Source organism: Pipistrellus hanaki, assembly GCF_964339955.1.
Source record: "Pipistrellus hanaki genome assembly, chromosome: 12".
In the NCBI taxonomy this organism is placed as follows: domain Eukaryota; kingdom Metazoa; phylum Chordata; class Mammalia; order Chiroptera; family Vespertilionidae; genus Pipistrellus; species Pipistrellus hanaki.
In genome coordinates, this window is record NC_140514.1 from 15,482,861 (window position 1) to 15,508,046 (window position 25,186).

Genomic DNA, 25,186 nt, shown 5'->3' on the forward strand with positions numbered 1-25,186 from the left:
AAAAAGGCTTTAGAACGTGGGGCTCTGAGCAGTCTGCCAGCACAGGAAGTTGAACCTGGGCCCTGGCTGGTGGCATGGAGCTTTGCAGCCTGGTCCTCCCCCTGAACAGCACTAGGTGGGTGTGAATTCCGTCGGAACAGCAGTGGGACCTGAAAAGCTCTTGGGGCAGGGGCTGTGAGGGGCTTTCGGCAGGAATCGGCAGCACTACCAGCTGTTTCTGGGGACACATGGATGGGCTGCAGGCACACACCATCCCAGGCCTCTCCTGCTGGGCATGCCCAGGGTCCTGCACAGGAAGCAAGCAGCTGACGGCGGGAGTTGCGCTGGCACTGTCCTCAGCGTCTAGCGTTTATTTCACGAGTCCTTTACCTGACCAGCAAGGAAACCAAATGTCTCCGCATCCGCTTCTGTGCTGTTCCTGACTCCCTTCCCCTAGAACTGGGGAAGCCTGCTGGGGGCACCGGCACCAACATGGCTTTGCTATTCTCAAGGCAGGAAATAAATATCTAGGTGACTGGGTAAGGCAGAAGGCTGGTGCCTCCGGGGCCTGGCACTAGTGAGCATGAGAATGTGGTCCGGGTAGGTGAGTCGGGAAGAGCTTGGGTTGTACACAATGACCAACCTGCCCTGGGTGCCACGGAACGCTTGAGATCCAGGGCCCAAAGACGGGCCCTAAAACACGTGGGCAAAGGCAGGTCTTCCCAAGTCATTGCTTCCTCCCAGCCAGCCCACCTGCGCACTGTTGACAGGAAACCACGGGAGGACACCAGGTGTTTGCCAGAGACAAGTGATGGAGGCAGGAGACCAGTGCAAGTGGGAGTGATTTTAAGCCACGTGTCAGAATCAAGGAGCAGCGGGTCAATCAGCCTGCTCTTCCTTGGAGCCAGAGCCTTTGCAGACTGGACCCACCTGGCAGGTGAGGGCCAGTTGCACTGAGCTCAGGGGAACCCAGGGCGTCAGTAGGCATCTGCTTCCCTAACGAGCGACATACACCAACGGCAGCGCTGTGCTGTTCCTAAGCCATCGCCCACGAACCAGGACCCAGCCTGGGGCCTGAGGTGAACGGCCCGGGCTTGTACTTGATCCGCTTGTGCTCAGGGCCAGGGACCTACTCGTGGTGCAGCAGAGGGGCAGGGAAGGCATCGCAGAGGTCCTGAAATTGGCTCCCCGACCCCGGGGGCAGCTTAGGCCAGAAGTCCCCAGGGCACAGAGGAGAGAGGGCACTTGGGGGATTTGTGCTTAAATTACGGCTCTCTTCCTGCTAACCGGCACCTACAAACAGAGTGCGAGTTGATTGTGAAGATCTTCAGCGTGGGGGGCAGTGCTAGGTCACCACGAAGGCCAGCTTCTGACCCCACCATGGGAGTCACAGCCAGTGCCTCGCCAGGTGCAGGTGCGGCCCGGGGCCTCCGCTCCTCTCCCCGCGTACTCTGCACACCCAAAGGCAAGCCGTCCCCACGCAGGGGTCTGGTCCCAGAGGAGCCCGTTTCCAAGTGTGGCTCCCCTGGATTCACAGAGCGGATACCCAGCACCCTCCAGGCAGCGCCTGCCTCTGGGAGCACCGTCCCCTGCAGAGCACGGCTGGCCTGGGGCCTCTGTGCCAGCCTCCCGGTGGCGCAGCTGCCAGCCGGGAAGGTCAGATCTTGGGCCGCCAGCCTTTGATGAACTGCATGATCTTCTTGACCTGGAGCTTGGTGAGGCGGAAGTCGTCAGCCAGGATGTCCTCACTGAGCTGCACGAAGATGCTGCCGTCGATGCGTTCTCGGGCGAAGAAGCTCACCACGTCCTCGGAGAGCCCGATGAAGCGCAGGCTGCGGGAGACCTCCTCCACGGAGAGTGCAGACAGGTCGGCGGGGGGCTGCCAGGGGGCCTCCCGGCCTCCCCAGCCCGCGGCGCCCTCCCGGGGACTGGCAGGAGGCCCTTCCAGGCGCCCTGGGGTGAGGAGGAGGCGTGCTCCACCCGCCTTGGGCCCCTTGGGGGCCGCTGGTGACAGGGGAGCGGGGACCTGCCGCAGCACTAAACCTTCAGGCTCGAAGGCCTTGGGGGGCCCAAGGGGTGAAAGGCGGGGTCCAGGCCCAGGCACCCCCACAGCCCTGGGCTCCTGACAGCGCAGCAGCTCAGGCTCTGGAGAACCACCCTGCCCCAGCTCGAAGGGGTCAAAGGGCTCCAGGGCCGACTCCTGCCACTCGGAGGAAGAGGAGGAGGAGGTGGGGCAGGAGGAGGCGGGGGCGGCCGCATAGGCCGGGCCTGGGGAGCCGGGGCCTGGGGAATACGCGGGGCTGGAGGTAGCCAGGGCAGCCGAGGCGGTCGTGGGCCCCGAAGAGGAGCCCGCCGACGGGCCTGAGGAGTAGGCAGGCCCGGAAAAGGGGTTGAGGGCTCCAAACGGAGCAAAGCGTTTCTGGGGGTGCGAGGGCTTGAGAAGGGGCGGCGGGCAGCCGTGGTGGGCCTTGACAGGGGTGTCCGCCCCCAGGAGGGCGGCAGCTCGGCTGCCCGGGGGCTCGGCGAGGGCCCGCGGGGCCTGGCTGGGCTGCGTGGTGGAGGGCAGGGGGCCCGGCGGCGGGGGGCGGCTGGCGGTCTCGCCCACTTTGCAGTCTCCCCAGGTGCACGGGTAGCAGTAGAGGGAGTAGGCGTCCGGTGACGGGGAGCCGCTGCCGCTGCGGGAGCCGGTGCTGTGGGCAGAGACAGACACACACGGAGGGTGAGACGGAGAGAGAGGCAAACCGACAGGTCACACACACACGGCGCTGCAAACCGCCCCTCCGCTGGCCACAGAGGCTGCTGCCGCCGGTCTCAGCAGCACAGGCCGGATCCCAGCCCTCAGGGCCCCGGAACCTCGAGGGCTGCTCTATGCTTTCTTCAGGCATCCCCAACCCCAGGCAAAAACCTTACGTAAAAAAGGTTAAAGAGCAAGGAACACCATCCAGGGGCAGAGTCTCCCCGTCTGGAAGGAACCAGCACAATGCTCCCGTCCAATCCTCACATTTAGGAAAGGAGCAGACGGAGAGCAGGGCTGGGCCCCGCCCCCCACCGGAGTGTGCTCTCCCTCGGTCTGGCTCAAGGACTTGCACCCTTTGAACCCCAGCCTGCAGTCTCCTCTGCCTCAGCCTGGCCTCCCTTCCTCTTCCCCTGCCTCCACCCTCCACGGGAGAACCCGGGGCTGAGAGGAGGGGGGCTCACCCGTCCTGGAGGCCAGAGGAGTAGTAGGAGAGGCTGGAGCTGGGCGAGTGGACAGGCTGCAGCTTGGGGAAGCGTGGGGGCACTGGGGGGCTGCCAGGGAGCCAGCCGCTGCCGCTGCCACCCCGGGGAGGCACGGGCGGGGCGTTGAGAAGGCGGCACTCCTCCTTCACCTGCAAGCAGAGGGCATGGCTCCACCCTCTGTCCCCAGGCAGCGGACGCTCCTTCTTTCTTTTCCCGGACAACGGACTCCGGACTCTGAGACTGGCCGACACTTTACCCACTTTGCCAAGAGGCTGCCTCGCCTTACACCCCACCTCCTCCACCAGCCACCTACCCTACCCACCCCATCCCTCCTCTCTCCAGCCAGCTTCACTCCTCAAGAGCCCACAACATACACAGTCTTCTACTGCCCTGGAAACCTATAAACAATATCGGGAAGAGAATGTAGAAAAGTAGATCAAAAGACAACCAGAAAGCCCTCAATGGACGGAGCGTCAGCCTGCGGGCTAAAGGGTCCCAGGTTCGATTCCGTCAAGGGCGCATGCCCGGATTGCCGGCTCAATCTCCAGTGTGGGGTGTGCAGGAGGCAGCCGATCAATGGTTCTCTCTCATCATTGATGTTTCTCTCTCCCTCCCTCTCTCTTCCTCTCTGAAACCAATTTAAAAAAAATTTTTTTTTTAAAGTAGAGCCCTGTCTTACTCTTAAAAAAAAAAATCAGAAAAATAGACATTCCCTCCTCACACAAAAAGGAAAGAAGAGGGGAGAGGCAGGTGGGTGGGAGGGGATTAAAGTATCTGTCTCTGGATCTCTTACTCATAGGTCAGATACTCAGCATGGCCTCTATGGGAGGTTAACAGGCATTTTCCGTGCACAGTTAAGTGGGGAAATTCTGAAATAAGCAGTTTCCTTAGCGCGGGCCTTCCCAGAGCCTTAACAGCCCAGTCGCTGTAACTGACAAGTGGGAGAGAGGAAGGCTGGGGGGTCCCACATACATTTTCTAAACTCATTTCACCATGGAACCTGCTCTTCACTGGACAACGTAAAAGATTATTCTGCAGCCGAAACCGGTTTGGCTCAGCGGTAGAGCGTCGGTCTGCAGACTGAAGGGTCCCGGGTTCAATTCCGGTCAAGGGCATGTACATTGGTTGCGGGCACATCCCCGGTAGGGGTTGTGCAGGAGGCAGTTGGTCGATGTTTCTCTCTCATCGACGTTTCTAGCTCTCTCTCTCTCTCTCCCTTCCTCTCTGTGAAAAATCAATAAAATATATATTTTTTAAAAGATTATTCTGCAAAATCTGCTGGGTCACGCTGTTCTAGACTCATCGCAAGCGGTCTGTGGCTGAGACCTCCTGGCATCTGTCCCACGGCTCCCGAGCCTGGGTCCCTGCTGTCCCGAGATACAAATGCTCTTGCCACCCTTTTCCGTGTACCTCCCCTTTCCCTACGCATCGGCCACCCTCTGTCACACCCTCCGAGCTGGGCGCCCAGGAGGATTTGCTTTCAGGGCCCACTGGGAGCCCCCTGGCCGGCCCCTCCCTGGAGGACAGAGCGGCCCATCAGCGCCCCGCCTTGCACTCACAGCTTCGGACTTGGGCGGCACCGGAGGCGGCGGCGGCGCCTCGGGCTCCAGGCGGGGCGGTCCGGTCCCGAAGTTGATGAGGTCGGGCCCCGGGGGCGGCCGGGGGCGCCCCTCCGCCGGGCCCTCGGCCGCCTGGTGCGCCCACAGCTCCTCGTAGGGGATCTCGGCGGGCGAGGCGGCGGCGGCGGGCTCGGGCGCGCCGGCCCAGTCGGGGCTCACGTACTCCTGGTCGCCGTCGCCGGGCGGGCTGGGGGCGCGGGCGGGGGCGGCGGGCGCGAGCGCGGGGCCGCGCGGGGGCGCGGGCAGGCAGAGGCGCGCGCGGCGCGGGGGCGCGCAGTCCTCGGCCAGCTCGGCGGGCGCCTCGCGCACGGCGGTGGAGTACTCGTCGGGGTCGAAAAGCTCGCGGCAGTAGGTGGCGCTGTCGCGCACCAGGCGCTCCACGCGCGGGTCTCCCGCCAGCAGGCCCTGCGGCAGCGCGAAGCGCGGCGTGTCGGTGAGCAGCAGGAAGTGCAGCGGCGCCGGGCCCTCGCGGCGCAGCGCCAGCCCCAGCACCACCGTCTTGGAGATGATGCTGACCAGCTTGTAGCGGTGGCCCTCGCGCACCGGGTGCAGGTCGTAGGGGTTGCGCGGCGGCCGGCTGGGCACCAGCACGTTCACGGGCAGCCGCACGCGCTCGATGATGGCGCGCACCGTGTGCTCGCCCTCCTGCATCTGCAGCTCCAGCGGGCTGCGCGTGCTGAAGCGGCCCTGGCACTGGAAGGGCAGGCTCAGGCTCTCGTTGGTGCGGTGGTTCATGCAGATGAGGCAGGGCATCTTGCCCTTGACGGGCCTGGGGCCCCCGCCCGCGGCCCCGGCGCCCCCCGGCCCGCCCACCCCGGCCAGCGCCCCCGCGCGGCCCAGCTTGCGCAGCAGCGAGGTGAAGCGCGAGCGCTCCTTGGGGGTCTTGGCGCACAGGATCTCCGCCTGGCCCATCAGCGTCAGCTCGTCGCCCGCGTGCAGCGTGAAGTTGTACACCTCGCTGTCCTCGCTGAACTCTCCCGACACCACCTGAGGGGACCGAAGAAAATGGGAGGCCTCAACCAGGGCCCCAGGGAAAGCCAGCCCTGTGAGGCGCTCCGAGCTCCAGGATGGCAGCTCCCAGGTTGAGCCTGATCAAGAGCACTTTACTGGGGGGTCTATCAGGGACCCACATTCCACCCTAGAGAGGCCACATGGTTATCTCATCTAAGAACTTACTTGGAAAGCTGCTCTAAGGATTAAACAGACTATATATGTGGTGACATACTTTGAAAATATTCAATATGGGACAACTTTTATCATTATCTTTGTAACTTGGGTGGTAATGCTCCACCCATTCAACAAGGCTCCTGAGAAGAATTAATGGATAAGAAAAGGGTCTATGAAGAGCTATCTAGCTGAAACTGGTTTGGGTCCATGGATAGAGTGTTGGCTTTGGGACTGAAAGGTCCCAGGTTCAATTCCGGTCAAGGGCATGTACCTTGGTTGTGGGCACATCCCCAGTAGGGGGTGTGCAGGAGACAGCTGATCGATGTTTCTTTTTTTTTTCTTCTTTTTTTTTAAGTATGTTTTATTGATTTTTTTACAGAGTGGAAGAGAGAGGGATAGAGAGTTAGAAACATCAATGAGAGAGAATCATCAATCAGCTGCCTCTTGCACACCCCCCACTGGGGATGCGCCCGCAACCAAGGCCCATGCCCTGACCGAAATCGAACCTGGGGCTCCTCAGTCCGCAGGCCAACGCTCTATCCACTGAGCCAAATCGGTTTCAGCTGATTGATGTTTCTAACTTTATCCCTCTTCCTCCCTCTCTGTAAAAAAAATCAATAAAAATATATTAAAAAAGAGCTATCTGTACACAGTGAAGGACTTTTTGCATTGTCCCCACCACCACCCCTACCAGTGGATGCAAGGATAGACTTCCCAAAAAGGCCTCCAAGTCAGGGCATGACCCTCCACACACTTCCTCCTCCTCATATCTTTTGCAGGAAGTTCCTCAGCCCAGAAGGTCATACATCCAGCTCACTGGTCATGGCCCTTCTGTGCCAATGGCCCTCAGGCGGCAGTCAGAAGTTACACTGGGACACCCTTCTTCCTGCTTGTCCCGAAGGCAGGGTCTGAGTTGCTCTGAAGGGAAGGGGACAGACAGCACGGGGGCACCATGCCTGGGCCCAGAAGGACTGACCTTGACACTGAAGGTGATGGCTTCCATCACAAAGATGCGGTCGGGAAAGACGCTGGCCACCTCCTCCACGCTGCTGAAGTACCTCACGGGCTCCCGCACGTCCCGGGCCTGCTCCAGGAGCTTGAACTTCCCTGCACGGGAGGAGATGCGGCTGCTGGGGGGGGGGGGGGGCCCACTTGCTGGGAGCCTGGCAAGAGACCTCGTGGTCCCCCACTTCCTGCTCCCCTCATCTCAGCCAGCCCCTCTGGAACTCAGGTGGGCAGACAGGCAGGTCTGTAGCGGCATGGACCAACTGGCTCAGACCTCATGGGGCGTGAGCACAGATCACTAGCAGCTAGAGCCCAGCCCTCGCCCCACGGAGAGCTGAGGGTGTAGGATGAGGCTAGCAGCTGCCTTCCCAGAGAAACTGCCAAGTGCAAACTAGAACCCAAATACTTGGACACAGAGTTGGCCTCTGACTAAACATCACTGTGGCATGGGGGATGCTGGTTTCCAGCTTGGTCCCAGCCCCACTCTGGCTCGATATGACCATAGACAAGTCCCTTCTCCTCTCCGGGTCTCCAGAGCCTCCTCTGAGGATGTTGGAGCAGATGATTGTGGGCCCTACCTGGACCTGCTGACCCACTGGGCAGACCAGGGGCCCAGCCCCAGGCCGTGGAGGCCCAGGAAGAGCCACTCTGACCCCAGCTCTGTTCCCTGCCCCTGTCCAACATTCAGCTCGACTGTCCCAGAGGCCTCTCCTCGGAGCCCAGCAGAGCCATCTCCTCCCTCCCCTCCCCCCTGAGCAGCCTTCCCAACTTGCAGTCTAGGGCAGTGCATGTTGGCCGGCTCAGCAGAAGTCCCCAGTGGACTCGGGCCTTAAAGAATGGGGATCACCCATACAGCGACGCTCGGAGGCACTCTCACCTCACTGGCCCCACAGGTTTGACATGCCCACTGCATGAGCACAGGGACAGGCCGGGACCGCCCTGACACCTGGACAGGCGGCTTCTCTTCAGGCCTCACACAGAGGAGCATTGTACAGGGGAGAGGACAACGGGCTCAGAGAAGACAAGGTGCTTCCGTCATCTTCCTGGTGGTTGCCTCGGTCATGGCCCATTCGTTTGTTCATCCCGTAAACACTCACGGCAAACCCACCGTGTGCCAGGCCCTGGGCGAGGCCCAGCAGAGGCCGCAAATCGGCGTGAAATGCCCTCTGCTCCCCAAGGTTTCCAGATGGAGTGGATGTGACGGTGAGCACCCCATGATGGCAGGATATGGCAAGTGCTGCCACAGACTCGTGACAAGAGAGCGAGAGGACCGCTGAGCTGGGGAAAGGTGCCTGGCTGTTGGAAGGGATCTTAGGAATGAAGAGAGTTTTGCAGAATGGACCTGCCCCGTGAGGAAAGAGCATGAGCAAAAACAGAGCAGCGTTGTACCAAGGCAGACTGCCTGCCCCCACGGTGCCTGCCTGGAGGGCAGGACCTGAGAGAGAGTGATGACAGGAGGGGAAATAGCGACCCTCGACTCCCGCTAAAAAGGCGCTGAATGGCCGAGGCCGGCGGAAGGAGACTCCTCAGGCTGGAGTGACTGAGGAGGGTCCGGTAGGCAGGAAGGGACTCGGCTCACCAGCCTGGTCAGAAGAGGAGCCAGCAGAGCTGTCTGGCAAAACGAAGCCCAGGAGGCTGGGGCCGGGAGGTGTGGGGGTATAAATGGTGATGGGCAGAGGACTGACAGGGTGTACGTACAGATGACGTGTGGTGGAAGGTGTACCTGAAACCTGTGCGTCTTTGTGATGGGAGTTAACCAGGGTCACCCCGATTCGTTCAATAAACAGAGAAAAGAAAAGCAAAAAGCAGCTGGAAGAAGCAGGGTGTGGGGCAGGAGCTTGGGCAGCTGGTCCGAAGTACAGACTGAGGGTCACAGACCTACAGAAGGGGGTGGGGATGGGGGCAGAGAAATGCCCACAGTGCACTCCTAGCACGAATACATACCACTTGGTATGCAGGGTAAGGGGGTCCTGGGGCCCCTAAACCCAGAGACAGCCCCCCCCCCCCCACAACCCAGCCTCCCAGTACAGGGTGTGAAGAGCAGAGGGTCAAGGGCCGAGCCTACAGCACCAACACCTAGGCACGGGAAGAGAAATGAGAGCCAAGGAAAGGAGGGAACAGTGCCCAGGAGAAAGCTGGGACAAGACCCCTGGGTCCTGCCCTCCCCAGTCTGAGACCCCCAGCCCCAGAGGGCAGAGGGCTAGACTGGGGAGGGACCGGCCAGGAGCAGTGGCCCGGGGCCGGGAAGCAGCAATCAGGGTCTGCTACCACCTAACAGGGAGTGGCCCCCTTCGTCACCCCATCTCCTCCCCACATCCACACACAACCCCCCCCCCCGCCCCGCCCCATCACAAGCGGCCAGGCATGGAGAAACGCCCGCTGCCCCTGTGGGGCGAGCTGGAGCCCAGTCAGGGCTGGAGCCAGGGGAGGATGTGGCAGGGAAGATCGATGTAACCATGGCAGCCAACGCCACCCGCCTCCCCCTCGGCTGCAGCCCGGAGCCCAGCACCGGTCATCGCTGCCGGGAGGGAGGGATGCTCCGGCCCCTGGACGCCCTTTCCTCCCCCTGCAGCCCCTCCGGGGACGCCTCCTCTCCTGCCCCCCTCGATGTGAGACCCGAGGTCCCCGTGACTCTGGGGACCTGCTGGACCCCGCCTTCCCCCGCTCCTGGCCGCCCCGAACAGGATGTCCCTCCCAGTGAGAAGTAGCCTTGCCATCCCCCTCCTCCCAGCCCTGACCAGGGCAGATGCTCCATAAAGAAGGGCAGGTAAGCCCCAGCTCTTCCCCCACCCCGCTGTGTGACCCGGGCAAACTGCTTAACCTCTCTGGGCTCCGTTTTCCCACCTGTAAAATGAAAGATGCTGCTTGGCTCCGAGGGCTCATCTGTGCCTGCTCCTCAAGTCCCCGGCCAACACTGGGGAGGCAGCCTGGCCCCGGGCGGGGCCCTGGGGGGCTGTCTCAGGGGTGCCAGGTACCCCTATTCCCTGGGCAGCGGGCCCCAGGCCGCGTCCCAAGCCCCGCAGCCCAGCTCCCCTCCCCCGCCTCCATGGCGTCCGAGGCCGGCTGCTCCCGCCCGCCCGCCCGCCCGCCCGCCCGCCCGCCCGCCGGCCCTATTATTAATTCATTAAGAGGAACCAGCGACCCGTGCACTCAGCTTCCTCATTAACCCACCAGCCGGGCAGGCAGGCCCCTCTCCCTCCGAGCGGCCTCGACCTCCCTTCCCCCAGCTGGCAGGCTGGAGCCGCCCACCGGGAAGATGGAGTTGGGGCTGCCACATCCCTGCAGCCAGCTGTCACCCGGACCAACCCCCCTCCCTCCCCTACACACGCACTCAGGGAGCACCCAAAGGCATGGGGAGGAGGGCTGGAGCCCCCATAGTTCCCTAGAAGGCTCTAGGGGCCTTGGGTTCCCAAACTTTTAATGACACAAACGGAAATGGCACAGTCCCGGCAGTGAATGAGAACTGGTATTTCTAATCTTGGCTTTTTATCCCAAACAGACCTGGGACCTTTCCCCAGCTGGAAAGCTCCCGGCCCAGGCCCAGGTCCCGCAGACACTGGAGCATTTCCTAATCTCTTAAATGGGGCGTGGGATTCCGGGGGCACCGACCTCACAGGGCTGAGTCCTGTCCCACTGGGTCCGGGGAGACCCAGGCAGGGCCAGAGGGGGAACCGCGGTACACGTGAGGAAGGGGCTGGGAGCCTTCCCAGCCCAAAGGGTCCCCAGCATTGGTTGGGGGCGGAGAGGAGGGGGTAGCAGCTACATCATAGAACTGGGCAAGCTCCTGAGCTCTGGGGCTGTTGTCCATGTGAGGGAAATGGAGGTGAAAGGACTTGGTCACAGGTTTGCTGTGAGAATGAAATGATGCATCTGGAATGTGGTGGGATCCTGGGTTCCCATGGGGGCACCTCTGGATGGGACCGCCAGACCCCGTCCCTCCCACACAGGGGACCACAGCCCTGCATTCCTGGGGTGGTGCAAAAATCTCATGTAAGACGTCAACCTCATGTAGAACGCAGATCAAAGTGGGAGTTCATCGAGCACCATCTTATTCAAAAGCCAAACGTGAACATTCACTTGTAAAGCCAACCAATGAAAACAACGAGTTTAACACTAAAATTGGGGAAATCGAGGTTAAAGCTGACAAGTGCAGTCAGATTATCAGCCTGAGCATCTCTTTGTTTCTGGCGATTTTTAAAAATAGGTTTTTATTGGTTTGAGAGAGAGGAAAAAAGAGAGAAACGATGTGAGAGAGACATATGAACTGGTTGCCTCCTGCACCCACACCAGTCTGGGGTGGGGAGTGAGCCTGGAACCCAGGTAGGTGCCCTTGACCAGGAATCAAACCCAAGACCCTTTGGTGCCAGGGGGCGAAGCTCTAATTGCTCAGCCACATCGGCTGGGCCATTTCGGAAGCTTTTTGGTTGCACAGTACTGAGAAGATGATGACAGGAAATGTTCTGAGGATCTCTGCAAAGAAGGGTTAATGAGCCCGAGCCAGTTTGGCTCAGTGGATAGAACGTCGGCCTGCGGACTGAAGGGTCTCGGGTTCAATTCTGGCCCAGGGCATATGCCCGGATTGCGGGCTCGGTCCCCAGTGGGGGGCGTGCAGGAGGCAGCCAATCAATGACTCGCTCTCATCATTGATGTTTCTCTCCCTCCCTTTTCCTTCCTCTCTGAAATCAATAAAGAAATTTTTTTAAAAGGATTAATGAGGCAGCTGGAGGTACATACCAAAGGTCTCTAATTAGGGTTAGATTTGTAGTATTTTAAGAGTGTGGCTATTTTTAAAATCTGTTTACAATCTATTTTTAAAATAAAGCGTGAAACATCGGTTTGCAACCAGAAATCCAGGACTCCACACAAGAGTATAAAACCCACTGGGCCCTAACCCTAACCCTAATCGCCGCCCTGCCAGCCCTGTCCTCACTCACCCCTGGGCTCCAAGGAAAGGCTGGTCACCAGCAGCTTCCCCCAAGCCTTCCCCTCCCAACACAGTGCCCTCCGGCCTACGGCCCGCTCCGGCCTCACCCCGTCCGCCCCGGCCGGCACACCTGGGTACTGCAGGGGGATGTCAATCTTGGGCCCGATGACATAGTGGCCTTCCTCCAGGGTGTGGGCCGTCACTGTGGTCCACTGGCGGCAGGAGTGGATGAGCAGGATGTCTCGTTCACTGACGCCCTCGGCATACTCCCCTGGGAAGGGGAAGGAGGAGAGAGGAGGAAGGAAAGAGAGAGAGAGAGCATTAGGAGGGCCAGAGAGAATAGGCAAGATGCTCTCCATACCTTCTCCCTAAGACCCTTCCTTCCCCAGGACAGCTCCCCAGGGTCCCTGTCCCGGTCAGCAAGGCGCTAGGGACAGACAGACGGCCAGCTGTGGCCTCACCGCTGAGTCAAGGCTTGGGCTTGGGCTTGGGCTCCTGACGTGGCCTCAGCAACAAGCCCAGATGCTGCTCTTCATTCATCATCTGATGGGACTGCCCGTTGTCCCAGGCCCTCCTAGCAGATGGGCCAGGCCCTGCCCTGCCCTGCAGGACCCCGTAGGGCTTGGGGGGGGGGAGGGGAGTGCAACGAGATGTGACCGGAGAATCTAGGCCGAGTGGGAGGCGCTGAGTGGAGGCTGTCGGAGCTCACAGAAGGGAGCTGCACACTCGCTGAGGATGGGGTGAGGAAAGGAGATGACTGAGCAGCAGACACTTAAGCTGGGCCTCAGAACCACCTGAGCTCACAGCAGCAGCATTCTCGGCCCCCATGTCAGTGGTCAGTGCCCAGGCCAGGCAAGGAGGGTCCGGTTGGAGGATGGAGAGAGACCAGATGGGCTGCCCGTTGTAGGTCCCAGCTGTGAGGGCTCCCCTGAGCCCCGAGCCACCCAGGCCAGGAGGACGGCCGGGCTTGGAGGGGCTGGTTCCCGCGTCCTTTGTGGGCAGCCCCTTTTCAGCCATCGCCACAGACAGTCTCCTCCACTCGGGGGCCCTCAGAGAAGAGGGGAGCGCGTCTCGGACACCTACAAACCCCCCTCTGAGAAGCTGCTTCTCGGCCCTCCCTCTGTCCGCCCTCGTGCTGGCGAAGGGGGTGGATTGGAAGCTGGAGAAGCGGCACGGGGGCAGGGGTGCTGAGCGGGGCCTGGGCCCCGGAGGCTCCAACCCCAGCAACGGTTTCCAGGGGAGCGGAGGGCTGGTCCCGCTTCCAGGAGGCGGGTGAGCTGTGTCCTGGCTGCAGCTGGCGGGCAGGGCGGGAGGGGGGGATGCCTCCTTCCCAGCCCCCTCAGACACAACTTACTAACTGTCCAGCCAAGCGGGAGAGGATTGACTCCGATGGCTGGGCGCTCCGTGGGATCTGTGGGTTTGCTGAAAGGGGGGAGGGGGTGAATGTGCTCAGGACGGGAGGGGGGGGGGGACCTGGCTTTCCCCCTGAGTGTGGGTGTGGCCAGGAAGGGGGGTGGTCTGCGCCTTCCTCTGGGCAGAGGAAGCTCTGCTACTCTGCAGCCCCATCTTGAAGCTCCCCAAGCCCCAGCCCATCCTTCTGAACACCGACGGCCAAGTTCATGGTCACTAACAGCTGAGCCAGCACAGTCCCCTGGCCCACACCCCGGAGACACTACTCATCCCACCGCCCCACTAAAGGGCCCCTTCCGAATGCATGAGGCACACGGGGACCTTCAAGACTTCAAGACACACTTTTGATCACATATTCACACTCATGGTGCCCACAGCCACAGCCACAGCCACCAGTCACAGACAGCCCGGCCATTACACCAGCTGCTCATTCACTCATCCATTCATCCACTCATTCACTAATTCACTAATTCACTCCTCACTCATTCATTCATCCAGCGGGCAGGTCAGTCCCTCCAATCTCTGTGAGGCAGGATGCCCCCCTCACGGAGCCTGCAGGTCAGCGGAAAACAATGCACTGACCCTGACGGTGGGTGTGCACGGTGGGAGGGAGACAAGCCAGGGGTGCGAGCCGCATGGGGGAGCGCAAATGTGGCCTGGACGCCCTCCCCGCCCAGGAGGGGGGATGCCAGCGGATATTCCATTCGCACGCGGACACACAGCCTGCTGCCCACACGGGCTGACTCGGGATCACAAGCTGAGGATCCGGAGAAGGAGGCGTTGGGCTGCGGGGCACCCCCGACTGACCATTCGGCCCGGTTGCGGTGGCCGCAGGCAGAGGAGGGGCTGCCGGCCGCGGAGCGGAGCGGAGGGAGAGGAGGGGAGCCGGGCCTCGGCCCCATTAGCATTCAGGGAAGCGAGTGAGCCAGCGCGGGCCAAACCCCTATTCTTCTCGCACACAAAACCCCGGCCGGCCGCTCCCGCCCCTCCCCCGCCAGCCGCCTCCTCCCCACGCAGTCCCGGTCCCGCACGGCCCGCCGCGGAGCAGCCCGGCCCGGCCCGGCCTGGGAGAAGCGGGCCGGCCGTGGGGGGCTCCCGGGGCGCGAACGGAGGAGGCGAGAAGGACCCGGGGCGGGGGGCGGCGGAGGGAGGACGGAGACCGGGGCCCGGGGTGCGGGCGGACCGGGCGGGGGTGGGAGACAAAGGGACGTGGGGGCGCGGCCCGGGGGGTCCGCGGGCGATGGGACAGGGGCCGCACCGACGGGGCGAACGCGGCGGCCGGCGGGGCTCTGGGTCCCAGCGGGGCCAGCGGACTCGGTCCCGGCCCGGCCCGCTCCCTCCCGGCGTCTGCGGGGCCAGGACGACAGGACGAGGCGGACCCCCCCACCCCCCACCCCCGGTCCCCGCGAAGGTGCGCCCGGAGCTGCGCGGCCCCGGGGAGGGAGGCGGAGGCAGGGCGCTGCACCTGCTGGGGGGGGGCACCCCCCCGTTCCCTGCGGACCCCAGCGTCCCCCCCGCACCCCCATACCTGGCCCCAGGCAGGCGAGCGTGGGCAGGCGGCAGCGGCTGACGATGAGGTCCAGCGGGAAGGCGCCCATGCTCCAGCGCAGGCCGGCCAGCCCGGCCGCCAGCTTCTCCATGGCGCGCCCCGACGGCCGGCCCCGCGGCCCGGGCTGCGCGCCCCCCGCCGCCGCCTCCGGGGCCGCGCTCCCGCCTGGCCGCCCCGGGCCGCGGGCGTCACGTGGCCGGACCCTCCGCGGGGCGCCGGCCCCCGCCCCCGCCCCCGGCCCTCGCCCCACCCCCTGTCCGCTGCGAGCTCCGCCAAGGCCCGCCTCCCGCCGGCGCAGGTGACAGCGGGGCCCGCGGGGCCGGGCGGGGGTCCGAGGAGAGAAGCGAGGTGCCAGGGGCGTGGGGATCGGCCTCCCGGACCCACCGCGTGGGTCTGGGCTCCCTCCCCACCCCCGCGCCCGCCGGGAGCGGCGCCTCTCTTCCTACCCTCCCCCCCACCAGGGCCCGGGCCTCCGGGAGAGGCCGCCACGCGCTCCCCATCCCGCTCCCCGCCCCGCGGCTCCTGCCCCGAGCCCGCCCGCCGCCCCTGGGACATGGGACCTCTCCAGCCTCACGCAGCCCGCCCGGCGGGGCCGCCTCGCTAACCCCATGTACGGATGGGCAAACGGAGGCTCCTCCGACGTCGAGCGGCAGCCGAGACCTGAACCCCAGGTCCGTCTGCAAATCCCCGCGCTCCCTGACCGCCGCCGCCCCGCGGCCAGCGAGCGGCAGCCGCACCCCGGGCGGGGCTCCGTCCCGAACCGGGGAACTGAGTGCAGGGGTGGCCCCGGCGCGGTCCCCCAGCGGCGCCTTCTCCTACCTGGCTCCCCTTTCTCTGTCCTCCGCGCCCCCTCCTCCTCCCTACCCCGTGTGCTCGGCCTCCGTCCTCTCCCAAAGCCTGTCCCAGAGGCTGCGCTGCCCGGGCCGCCACCGGGCCCGCGGGCTCCCTCCTCCGCGGTGTGTCTGCAGCGCCCTCTGCAGGCAGGCGGGGGCGGTGCAGGCCTGTCGCCCGGCCAGCCAACAGCCAGGGCTGTGTGTCCCCAAGCGCTGAGAGGCTCCAATGGACTCAATCAGCCTCAGGACCCTAGGGCCATGGTCAGCAAACTGCGGCTCACATGCGGCTCTTTGGCCAATTGAGTGTAGCTCTTCCACAAAATAACCACGGCTTGGGCAAGTCTATTTTGAAGAAGTTTAAGTTTAAAAAATGTGGCTCTCAAAAGAAATTTCAATCGCTGTACTATTTGATATTTGGCTCTGTTGACTAATGAGTTTGCTGACCACTGCCCTAGGGACACACACACGAGAAATGACACCAGACAAGATGGACACAGCTTCTCAGCAAGAGGAGACACCGTTCAGGTCATTGTTCAGTCTCCATCGTTCGCAGAGGAAAGAAACCAAGACTCCCAAGAGCAGACATGCTTTGCTCCAAGGTCACAGGCAAGGAAGAAGCCGACCCGGGACTGGATGCCTCCCAGTCAGTGCCAACTCCACACCCGGCCTGGCCCAGCACCCCCAGGCTTTCTCCTCCTTCACCCCACAGAGGTGTGGCTTTGGGGTAACCTGGATGGATAGTAGACTGAAGCTCATCTGGGTCTGTGTGGGGTGGACGTGGGTTCTTCCCTAGGGAGATGGCCAACATCAAGACTTTATCCCGTCCTGACCGGTTTGGCTCAGTGGATAGAGTGTGGGCCCTCAGACTGAAGGGTCAGGGGCACTTACCTGGGTTGCAGGCTCCTCCCCCTCAATGGCTCATGCAAGAGGCAACCAATCTGTGTTTCACATGATGTTTCTGTCTTTCCCTCTCTCTAAACACACACACACACACACACACAAAATCAGTGGTAAAATATCCTCAGATAAGGATTTAAAATAATAATAAAAGGAAAAACAAATTATTTTTAAAAAGAAGAGAGGAAGGAAGAGGGGGAGAGAAATAGAAACTCCATGATGAGAGAGAACTATGGATTGGCTGCCTCCTGCAAGTCCCACACTGGGGATCGAGCCTACAACCCAGGCATGTGCCCTTGACCGGAATCAAACCTGAGACCTTTCAGTTTGCAGGCCGACACTCTATCCACTGAGCCAAACCATCCAGGGCAAGACAGAGATTTTTGTGCTGTGTTTCATACCATGCAGAACCACACTTGCTTGAATAGACATTTCAGATGGACTTGGTGTCATCTGTGCCCAAGTGACAGCAAATGATGAAGCAAAACTGTAAAAACTGTCAACGCATCAACTGAGGATCTAACAGATTTGCCTTGTTTGCCAACAGATTGTCCCATAATTTTCAATCTGAGCAATAAAGCAATGGAAGAGAATAGAGAACTGAGAAATAGACATACACACACACAATCAGATGATTTTTAAAAAAAATTTTTATTTTTCAATTATTGTTACAGTCCATATTATTTTGTATTCATTTCAGGTAATCAGCTGATATTTGACAAAGGAGCAAAGGCAATCCAATGGTGAAAGACAAAGTGTTTTAGGACAGAGAGAGATTCAGTGAGCCAGCGTCTCCGATTTATACTTATCCTGCATTTTCAGATGTCTGCAGTGGGCATGGGAAGCTGGTCAGCCTTATTGTCAGACTTAAAGCACACCTGTGAAGTTTGATCAACCGTCACTCACTCGCTCACTTAACATTATTTCTGACTTAGACAGTCAGGCTGAGGGACCCAGAGGTAAACAAGGAAGATTTTTAAGAAATATATATTTTATTGATTTTTTACAGAGAGGAAGGGAGAGGGACAAAGAATTAGAAACATCGATGAGAGAGAAACATTGATCAGCTGCCTCCTGCACACTCCCTACTCGAGTGTAACCAAGGTACATGCCTTTGACCGGAATCAAACCATCGGCCCTTGAGTCTGCTGGCCGATGCTCTATCCACCGAGCCAAACCGGCTAGGGCTTTATTCTCTCTTTTATGTTAAGGTGAAAGCACACGGCCCATCAGCTGTAACACTCAGCAGCTGTAAGATGAAGAACTGAAGGTCTGACTGAATGCAAATATCTGCTGACTCTGGGTGTCAGGTGTGTGGATTTTTCTTAGTTTTTCTATACTTTTCTACATGTTAGGGTGACTTACTCTGTTTTAGGGAGAGTGGAAGCTTTATGCGTGTTCATCTGCCTTGATGACTGAAGCCCTTCTACACAGAGTACTCTGCCACGACCTGGCCTTTGCGTTGGTAAAGCTCCAGCCAGTGGTATTGTGAGTCTTCCTCTTAGGCCAGGTTCTCCAGAGGAGACATTCCTAATCCTTTACCTGGGCACGTGTGCCTGGCTGCCAGAACTCTAGGGAAGGGAGAAGGAGCGAATCTGAGGAGGCCATCCCTCGAGATGCCATTGTGCTCTGAACTCCATGTTTTCGGACCCTTGCCTCATCCCCACCTTTCCCCAGGCCTGGCGTCCTTGAGCCTGGAGGCCCCGTCATTCCATTTCTGCAGATAACAAGCTCCTGGCTGCAAGGGGGAGGAGGGGACACCTGGGGGTCCCACCATTTTACACAAACTTCCTACCCAACCCATTTTTAACCCACTGCCTGCCACATGTCTGACCTCCCCATGATAACCGGTGCCCCTGAATCCGGGAACTCTGGGGATTCGGGGCAAATTTGCTCACTTTTTATTGGCATCCTCCTTTGAGACATGGAGGTGTAACTTCTGTCCTTCAACAGTCAGCTCATCGTGGATGCTTCTGTCTCTCTCCCTCTTCCTTCCTCTCCGAAATCAACATAAATTATATATATTTAAAAAAAAGATTTAGTTCAATAGTTGCTAATTCTCACAGATGTCTCTTGCCTTGTCTTCATAGTCTTATGCTTTTTAAATTCCTTTTCTTCATTTTAGTGGGGGTTTGGAAAGAATTTAATTTTTGTGGCTATGTTTATCATAAAATGTTTAAAAAATATTTTTAATGATTTCAGAGAGGAAGGGAGAGGGAGAGATAGAAACATCAATGATGAGAAAGAATCACTGATTGGCTGCCTCCTGCATGCCCCCAACTGGGGACCGAACATGCAACCCGGGCATGTGCCCTTGACTGGAATCAAACCCGGGACCCTTTAGTCCACAGGCCGACACTCTACCCCCTGCGCCAAACCAGCTAGCGCTGTCATAAATTCTCGATGGATCTCAGATGGATGGGCTCTGAGGAAGTGTGTGGTGGCGCACAGGAGACGTGCAGTTCCCAGGAATGGCCCCAAGGCGGCTCCGTGACTCCATATTTAATTCATAGCTGCTCCATACCCACCCCTGCCAGCCCCACGACAGCCAGGAGTCTTAGGAGTGTTGGTTAATCCAGCAGAGCGGAACCACGGAGTCACCGAGTTTTCACACTGGACCGAGTCTCCCAGGGCTTTCTAGCCCAGTGTTTTTCAACCTTTTTTGGGCAAAGGCACACTTGTTTCATGAAAAAAATCACGAGGCACACCACCATTAGAAAATGTTAAAAAATTTAACTCTGTGCCTATACTGACTATATATAAAGTAATTCTCTTGAATAGGAATCAAATAAACACAAAGAAAGTATTTTATAATTACTTTATTATGAAATATTAAGTAAACAAATAGTGAAAAATTATAAAATTCTTGTCTTGTCTGCACCTACGGCACACCAGGCAACATCTCGCAGCACACTAGTGTGCCGCGGAACAGCGGTTGAAAAACGCTGTTCTAGCCCATCTCCTAGCAACAGAGAGCCACAGGAGACACCCCTTGATCCTGGGCCTGGAGGTAGTTGGTCGGAATAGACTTAGACTTGAATTTTAAGGTTTTTTCCAAGTTGTAGCAGAGGTTGCTTTTAAATTGGAATACACATGTGAGTGCATGAGAGTGAGGGCGGGAACAAGGAGGCCGGTGCCACCTCTGCTGAATCTGTTGGACAGGAAGAAGCTGAGGAAGTCACTGGTTCACTCACCACGTGTGCTCCTGCTGCGTGGGCAGCCGTGCAGAGTGACGACACAGAGCGGACCAGACAGGGTCCCTGCCCGCCAGAGTGTACAGCCTGGTCAGCAGACGAGCCGGCAGAGGACAACCACCAGGAAGGTACGCTGCCGTCAGTGCCCAACACAGGTTCGGTCCAAGTGCCCCTCTCGGTGTGGAGCAGGGAGAGAGGGCGCTTCTCTGCGGCCCTGGATTGGGGAACGTTCTGACTGGTGGAAAAAGGGTGTGTAACTGCCTTTGCCAAGTTTAAATGTAGATTCTAATTCAGCAGGGCTGTGTGTGTGTGTGTCCTGAGATTGTGTATCCTTTAAAAAAAATTATATATATATATTATTGATTCCAGGGAGGAAGGGAGAGGGGGAGAGAGAAACATCAGTGATGAGAATTATGGATCGGCTGCCTCCTACACGCCCCCCACTGGGGACTGAGCCCACATCCCGGGCATATGCCTTGACTGGGAATCAAACAGTGACCTCCAGGTTCATAGGTCGACGCTCAACCACGGAGCCACGCCAACCAGGTGAGATTGTGTATTCTTAACAAGCTCCCAGTTGATTCCAATGTGGCTAATTTGAAGATCACACTTTGCATGGCAAGGGTGCAGATATCTATATCTATATCTATATCTATATCTATATCTATATCTATATCTATATCTATATCTATATCTATATCTATTGCTATCTATATAAATAAAAGGCTAAGCAACCATCTGACTGTCCAACTGTCCGGTAGGTATGATAAGCACTGACCACCAGGGGGCAGATGCTCAACATAGAAGCTGCCGAGCTGCCATGACTTGGCAGTGGTGGTCCTCAGGTGACAGACCCAGAAACAGAGAGGATGGAGCTCTTGTATCCAGGACCCCCTTAGGGGATATCAGAGAGCGGGTTTCAGCCTGATCCCCACAGGCAAGGCTGAGGGACTCCACTCACTGCAGACGCCCTTTGAGCTGCGGTGCCCCTTGAGCTGCCATGCCGCCAGCCGGGGAGGGGCCACCAGAGGTTGGCTCCAGGGGGGGTTCAGCTGTCTTGCCCAGTCCTGCCACCTTCTACCCTGTTTCCCAGAAAATAACAGTGTTTTATATTAATTTTTGCTCCCAAAGATGCGCTAGGTTTTATTTTCAGGGGATGTCTTATTTTTCCATGAAGAATACGGTACACATTTATTGTTAAATGAAAATAAAGGAAATTTATTACCTGTATATGGTACGGTAGTACGGTAGCTGTCAACACAAACCAGACAAACTGTGAATCCTACAGTATCAAGAATTTACTCATTTATTCAATGATAATCATGTCATCATCTTCTGGAACATCATCATAACAATCCAATTCCTGAATTTCCTGGTGAATTTCTTGTGACTCCATTTCTTTCAGAATCAGTGGACCAAATCTCTCATGTTTAGCAATAGCATTCTGAGACAGCCTAGGGGAGGCCTTATTTTCGGGTGATGCCTTATATTTCACTCAGAATAAAATCTGTAAATAGGTCTTATTTTCGGAGGATGTCTTATTTTCGGGGAAACGTGGTAGTTAATTTCCTTTCAATGTGCACGAATCTGTGCACCAGGTCACGAATTGGTTTAACTTGGCTGCACATGGGAATCACACAGGAAGTAAAAAACAAAAAACCACCAAACAGTCCATTCTCATCCTAGAGATTCTGTGTTAATTGGGCTAGCGTACAACCATGGCACTGGTGTTTTTTTAAAGTACTTCCCTGGTGACGCTTATATGCAGTTACCTTTGAGCATCAAGGGCGTGGGGGACATTTGTCATTCTTTTCGTCCACCCATTAGGATCAGCTCTCAACCCCCAATACTGAATCTCTCTCTCCCCCACTTCCCTGGCATATGGAACATGGGCACTTACTTTGGGCTTCACCAACCAAACCACCCCAAACGTTGGGCAGAAACTACTGAGACAAAGAAGCAGAGACCACACAGTATCAACCTTGTCGGCCGGGATTTCGGCCTTGGCGGCAGCTCTATTGTCTCCAGAGGCGACAGTGACCATTCGTGGGCCATGATGTTCACAGCGGGGCCTGCAGGACCTCAGCTGACCCTGCCAAGCCTGACTGTGAGCATTGGGCTTGGCCACACAGACTCTGAAACTCTTCCTGTGGTCCTGGTGAGTGTGGACTACCCCATATAATTTTATTTTTATTTTTACTTTTATTTTTTAAAAATGTATTTTATTGATTTTTTACAGAGAAGAAAGAGGGATAGAGAGCTAGAAACATCAATGAGAGAGAAACATTGATCAGCTGCCTCCTGTACACCCCCTGCCGGGGATGTGCCCGCAACCAAGGTACATAACCTTGACCGGAATCGAACCTGGGACCTTTCAGTCTGCAGGCCGATGCTCTATCCACGGAGCCAAACAGGCCAGGGCCCCCATATAATTTTAAACACACAGAGCCTTCTATAAAGTGTAAATGTAATACAAAATTTAAAACCGCATAAAACACATATGTAGATTAATGACTTGTTATAAGGCAAACACTTTTGTAAACAACATCCATGCCAGAAGGTAGGATTAGGTATCCCAGAAGCTCCATTTATAACTCTCTGGCTCCTCCGTCCCTGCTAAAAATATCCCTATCCTGACTTGGAGGTTAATCATTTTCTTAATTTTCTTTATAGCATATTACCTCTGTATTTCTCTAAACTCCGCATGCTTTAGTTTTGCCTGATCATTTTTTCCTTCTAGTCTTTTTGTTAATTTATATTCTCTTTCACTCCCCATTGAAATTTAATTATGGGAAACACTGAATCAATTGCCCTGCAAAATCGATCAGTCTGGGTTTTTTAAGAGTCTCATGCTCTACCGACTGAGCTAGCCGGGCACTTCCAGTCTGGGTTTTTTAATTGATGCGGTTTAATTTGTCCCTCCGTCTTCAGGTTTCCTATAGATTGGAAGTTGGATCTAGAACAGAGGTTTGATATTCTCTGGCATTGCCTCACCATAGGAAGGACAGTGCTCGAGACACTACGGCACATGAATGCCTGGGTGTCTCTCTTTTGTTGGATCTCTCTCTTTGTGAGTTAGTAGCCATTGATCATGCCTAGATCCACCCATTCCTTAGAGGCTGCAAAATATTAAAATTCTAACTATAATTTCTTCGTAGAGAGTTCTATGGAGAAACGTGACCTTATTTACTCTCTTTGGGGAGAAAAACCTTCCCTGCCCTCTTAGGTGCAGTGTTTGGAGGTCTGCAAATTAAACTGACCAGAGACAGATGAGCAAAAGAAAAGCAGATTTTTATTAACTGTGTATCTGGGAGTTCCCAGAAGAGGGTGCCTCCTGAACTGGGGGCTGATGGGCCACCTTCACAGGGGAGGGGAGGGCGGAGGGGCACCATGGAAGGACAGATGGCTTCTTATCAAGGCCCGGGGCACAAAGGGCACTTCAAATAGAGGACTTCGGGGAGAGAGAAATGGACCCTGAGAACAGATGAGGCAAGGACTTGGAGACAGGGTTTGGGTGTGGTGCAGATCTCTCCAAGAAGAGCCGAGTTGCTCCCCAGAGGGTGTTTTATGACAAATGAGTTCTTTTGGGAAGTTATGCTTTCAGGCAGATAAGGGGTTTGGGGAACTCCAATGCCTCAGCTCACAATAATTTATATTATACACACAATAGCTTATTCCAGTCCCGGTCACTGTTTAGTTACTAGTGGTAGTGTCTGCTTAGGAGTGTGGGTGAAAAGGGGGTTCCATGGAGAGTAACCTCAAAGGGTTATCTGATCATAAATTCCTAACTGGACAGGTCATGGTGGAGAGTCCCACACCAGGGATATAACTTCTTTAGTAAAAAGGCTTATCTTTGCCTTTACGTAAGCCCTGTCCATTGTTTCTGTGCTTCTACGTGAATAACTTTGAAATGTCTCTTTTGGGACCCCTCACGCAAAACCACCCTCAAGGAAGCACATACTCTAATCCCATGCCCACCTCGCCGGACCTGTTTGGAGGCCTACGAACAGCTGAGTGGGTTTGTGTGGCGCTTGGGCTGGAAGTTAGGGCTGTCCCAGTGGGTCGGGGGCTGGAGAAGATCCTCAGCGTTTGGGTCAGGGTCATGCACTGCTTTCCGCTTCTCTGGATGCTTGAAGTGACCGCCTACAATGGGCCCATAACAGACCCTGGCTGTAGATTCTTCTGAGTGGGTATTCGGAGGGTTAGCACTCTGATCTGTGCAAGACAGACCAGAGTGTGTGAGGGAGACCGATGCCAGCTGATCATTATTTTTAAAAAAATATATTTTATTGTTTTTTTACAGAGAGGAAGAAAGAGGGATAGAGAGTTAGAAACATCACTGAGAGGGAATCATCGATCCAGCTGGTCATTATTAACGTGGCGGTGCAGAGAGGAGGGACTAGCACCAAAACGAGGCAGTGGGAATGCCAAGGGGAAGATGGGAGATAACATGAGAAAACTGACGGGACGGGAGTAGGTAACAGTGAAGGAAGGGTCAGCAGTGGTTAAGGTCTGAAAGCTGTGATTAGAAAATAAGTTTAAAAATATCCATGTAATCCCCTCCATGAGTGACCGAGAACTTACACTGGAAAAGCCATCCCTACCTATCCTAGGATCTTTAAACAGTTTCCTTCAAACGTTTATTCCCTGGGTAACAATCCAGGCCCATTAGAAGGAAAAACAGAGCTTAGCCTGTGCTGACTAAGAGGACGAATAGCTCACAGCACCCAGCAACTGGTGGTGTCCTCACAGCTGCAGGAACGTGGACCACTGAGAAGGGCACAGAACAGTAGCCGGTGCCCCATGGATGACCTCAGATCTGTCTCTCATCTCAGCAAGGGCGGCTCGGGTAGTATCTTTATCCCTTTAGTTTCACTCCAACATGTCTTCAAAACCTCCCAGGCCCAAACGGTGTCTGTGTTTGATGACGTGAAATGTAAGAGCATTCACGGAATCCTTCAGGCGCTTTGGAAGAGGCACAGGTGTTTGAAAGGGCCTCTCCTGTGAGTCCCCTCATTTCCACTGTCATAGCCACGCTGCTGCCTGCGCTTCTGGGGTCTAAAGCCAATGGACCCTCCTTTTCATGTAGCCCTGAAACCCTGCACTGCCAGCGCTCACAGGAGAGCTTAATCTCGGATTGACTCGTCTCTAGCTCCAGTCAAAAGAACAACCGAGACCACTTCACAATCTAATGAGAATGTGAATCACCCTTTCTTTCAGAAGCAATAAACGGTATATATCAAGTCAAATCACCATGAAGTTACAAACCTAGACTTTATTACTTAAGCTCCCTGCAGCAATGTCACCGATTTACAACCTACTCTTGCATTTTTTAAAAATAATTTTAAAAAATATTTTTATTGATTTTGTACAGAGAGAAAGGGAGAAAG

General features: G+C 57.0%; 1 protein-coding gene across 1 annotated transcript; it reads right to left on the reverse strand.

Annotated features, from left to right (window-relative positions):
- Positions 1-8: 8 nt before the first annotated feature.
- GAREM2 (GRB2 associated regulator of MAPK1 subtype 2) lies at positions 9-15,073 on the reverse strand. The gene is made up of 6 exons (XM_084901412.1): positions 14,852-15,073; positions 12,044-12,184; positions 6,961-7,091; positions 4,758-5,804; positions 3,178-3,347; positions 9-2,669 (listed from the first exon to the last, which is right to left on the reverse strand). The coding sequence occupies exons 1-6, from the start codon at positions 14,961-14,963 to the stop codon at positions 1,637-1,639; spliced, it is 2,634 nt and encodes an 877-aa protein (XP_084757538.1). The 5' UTR covers positions 14,964-15,073; the 3' UTR covers positions 9-1,636.
- Between the last annotated feature and the right edge of the window lie 10,113 nt (positions 15,074-25,186).

Excerpts from the sequence above, each read along its gene's own strand:
- GAREM2 (XM_084901412.1), bottom strand. The coding sequence starts at position 14,963 with ATGGAGAAGCTGGCGGCCGGGCTGGCCGGCCTGCGCTGGAGCATGGGC. Across the intron at positions 7,092-12,043 it reads CATCCCCCTGCAGTACCCAG|GGAAGTTCAAGCTCCTGGAG; the intron begins GTGTGCCGGCCG and ends CCTCCCGTGCAG. Across the intron at positions 5,805-6,960 it reads CCATCACCTTCAGTGTCAAG|GTGGTGTCGGGAGAGTTCAG; the intron begins GTCAGTCCTTCT and ends CGGTCCCCTCAG.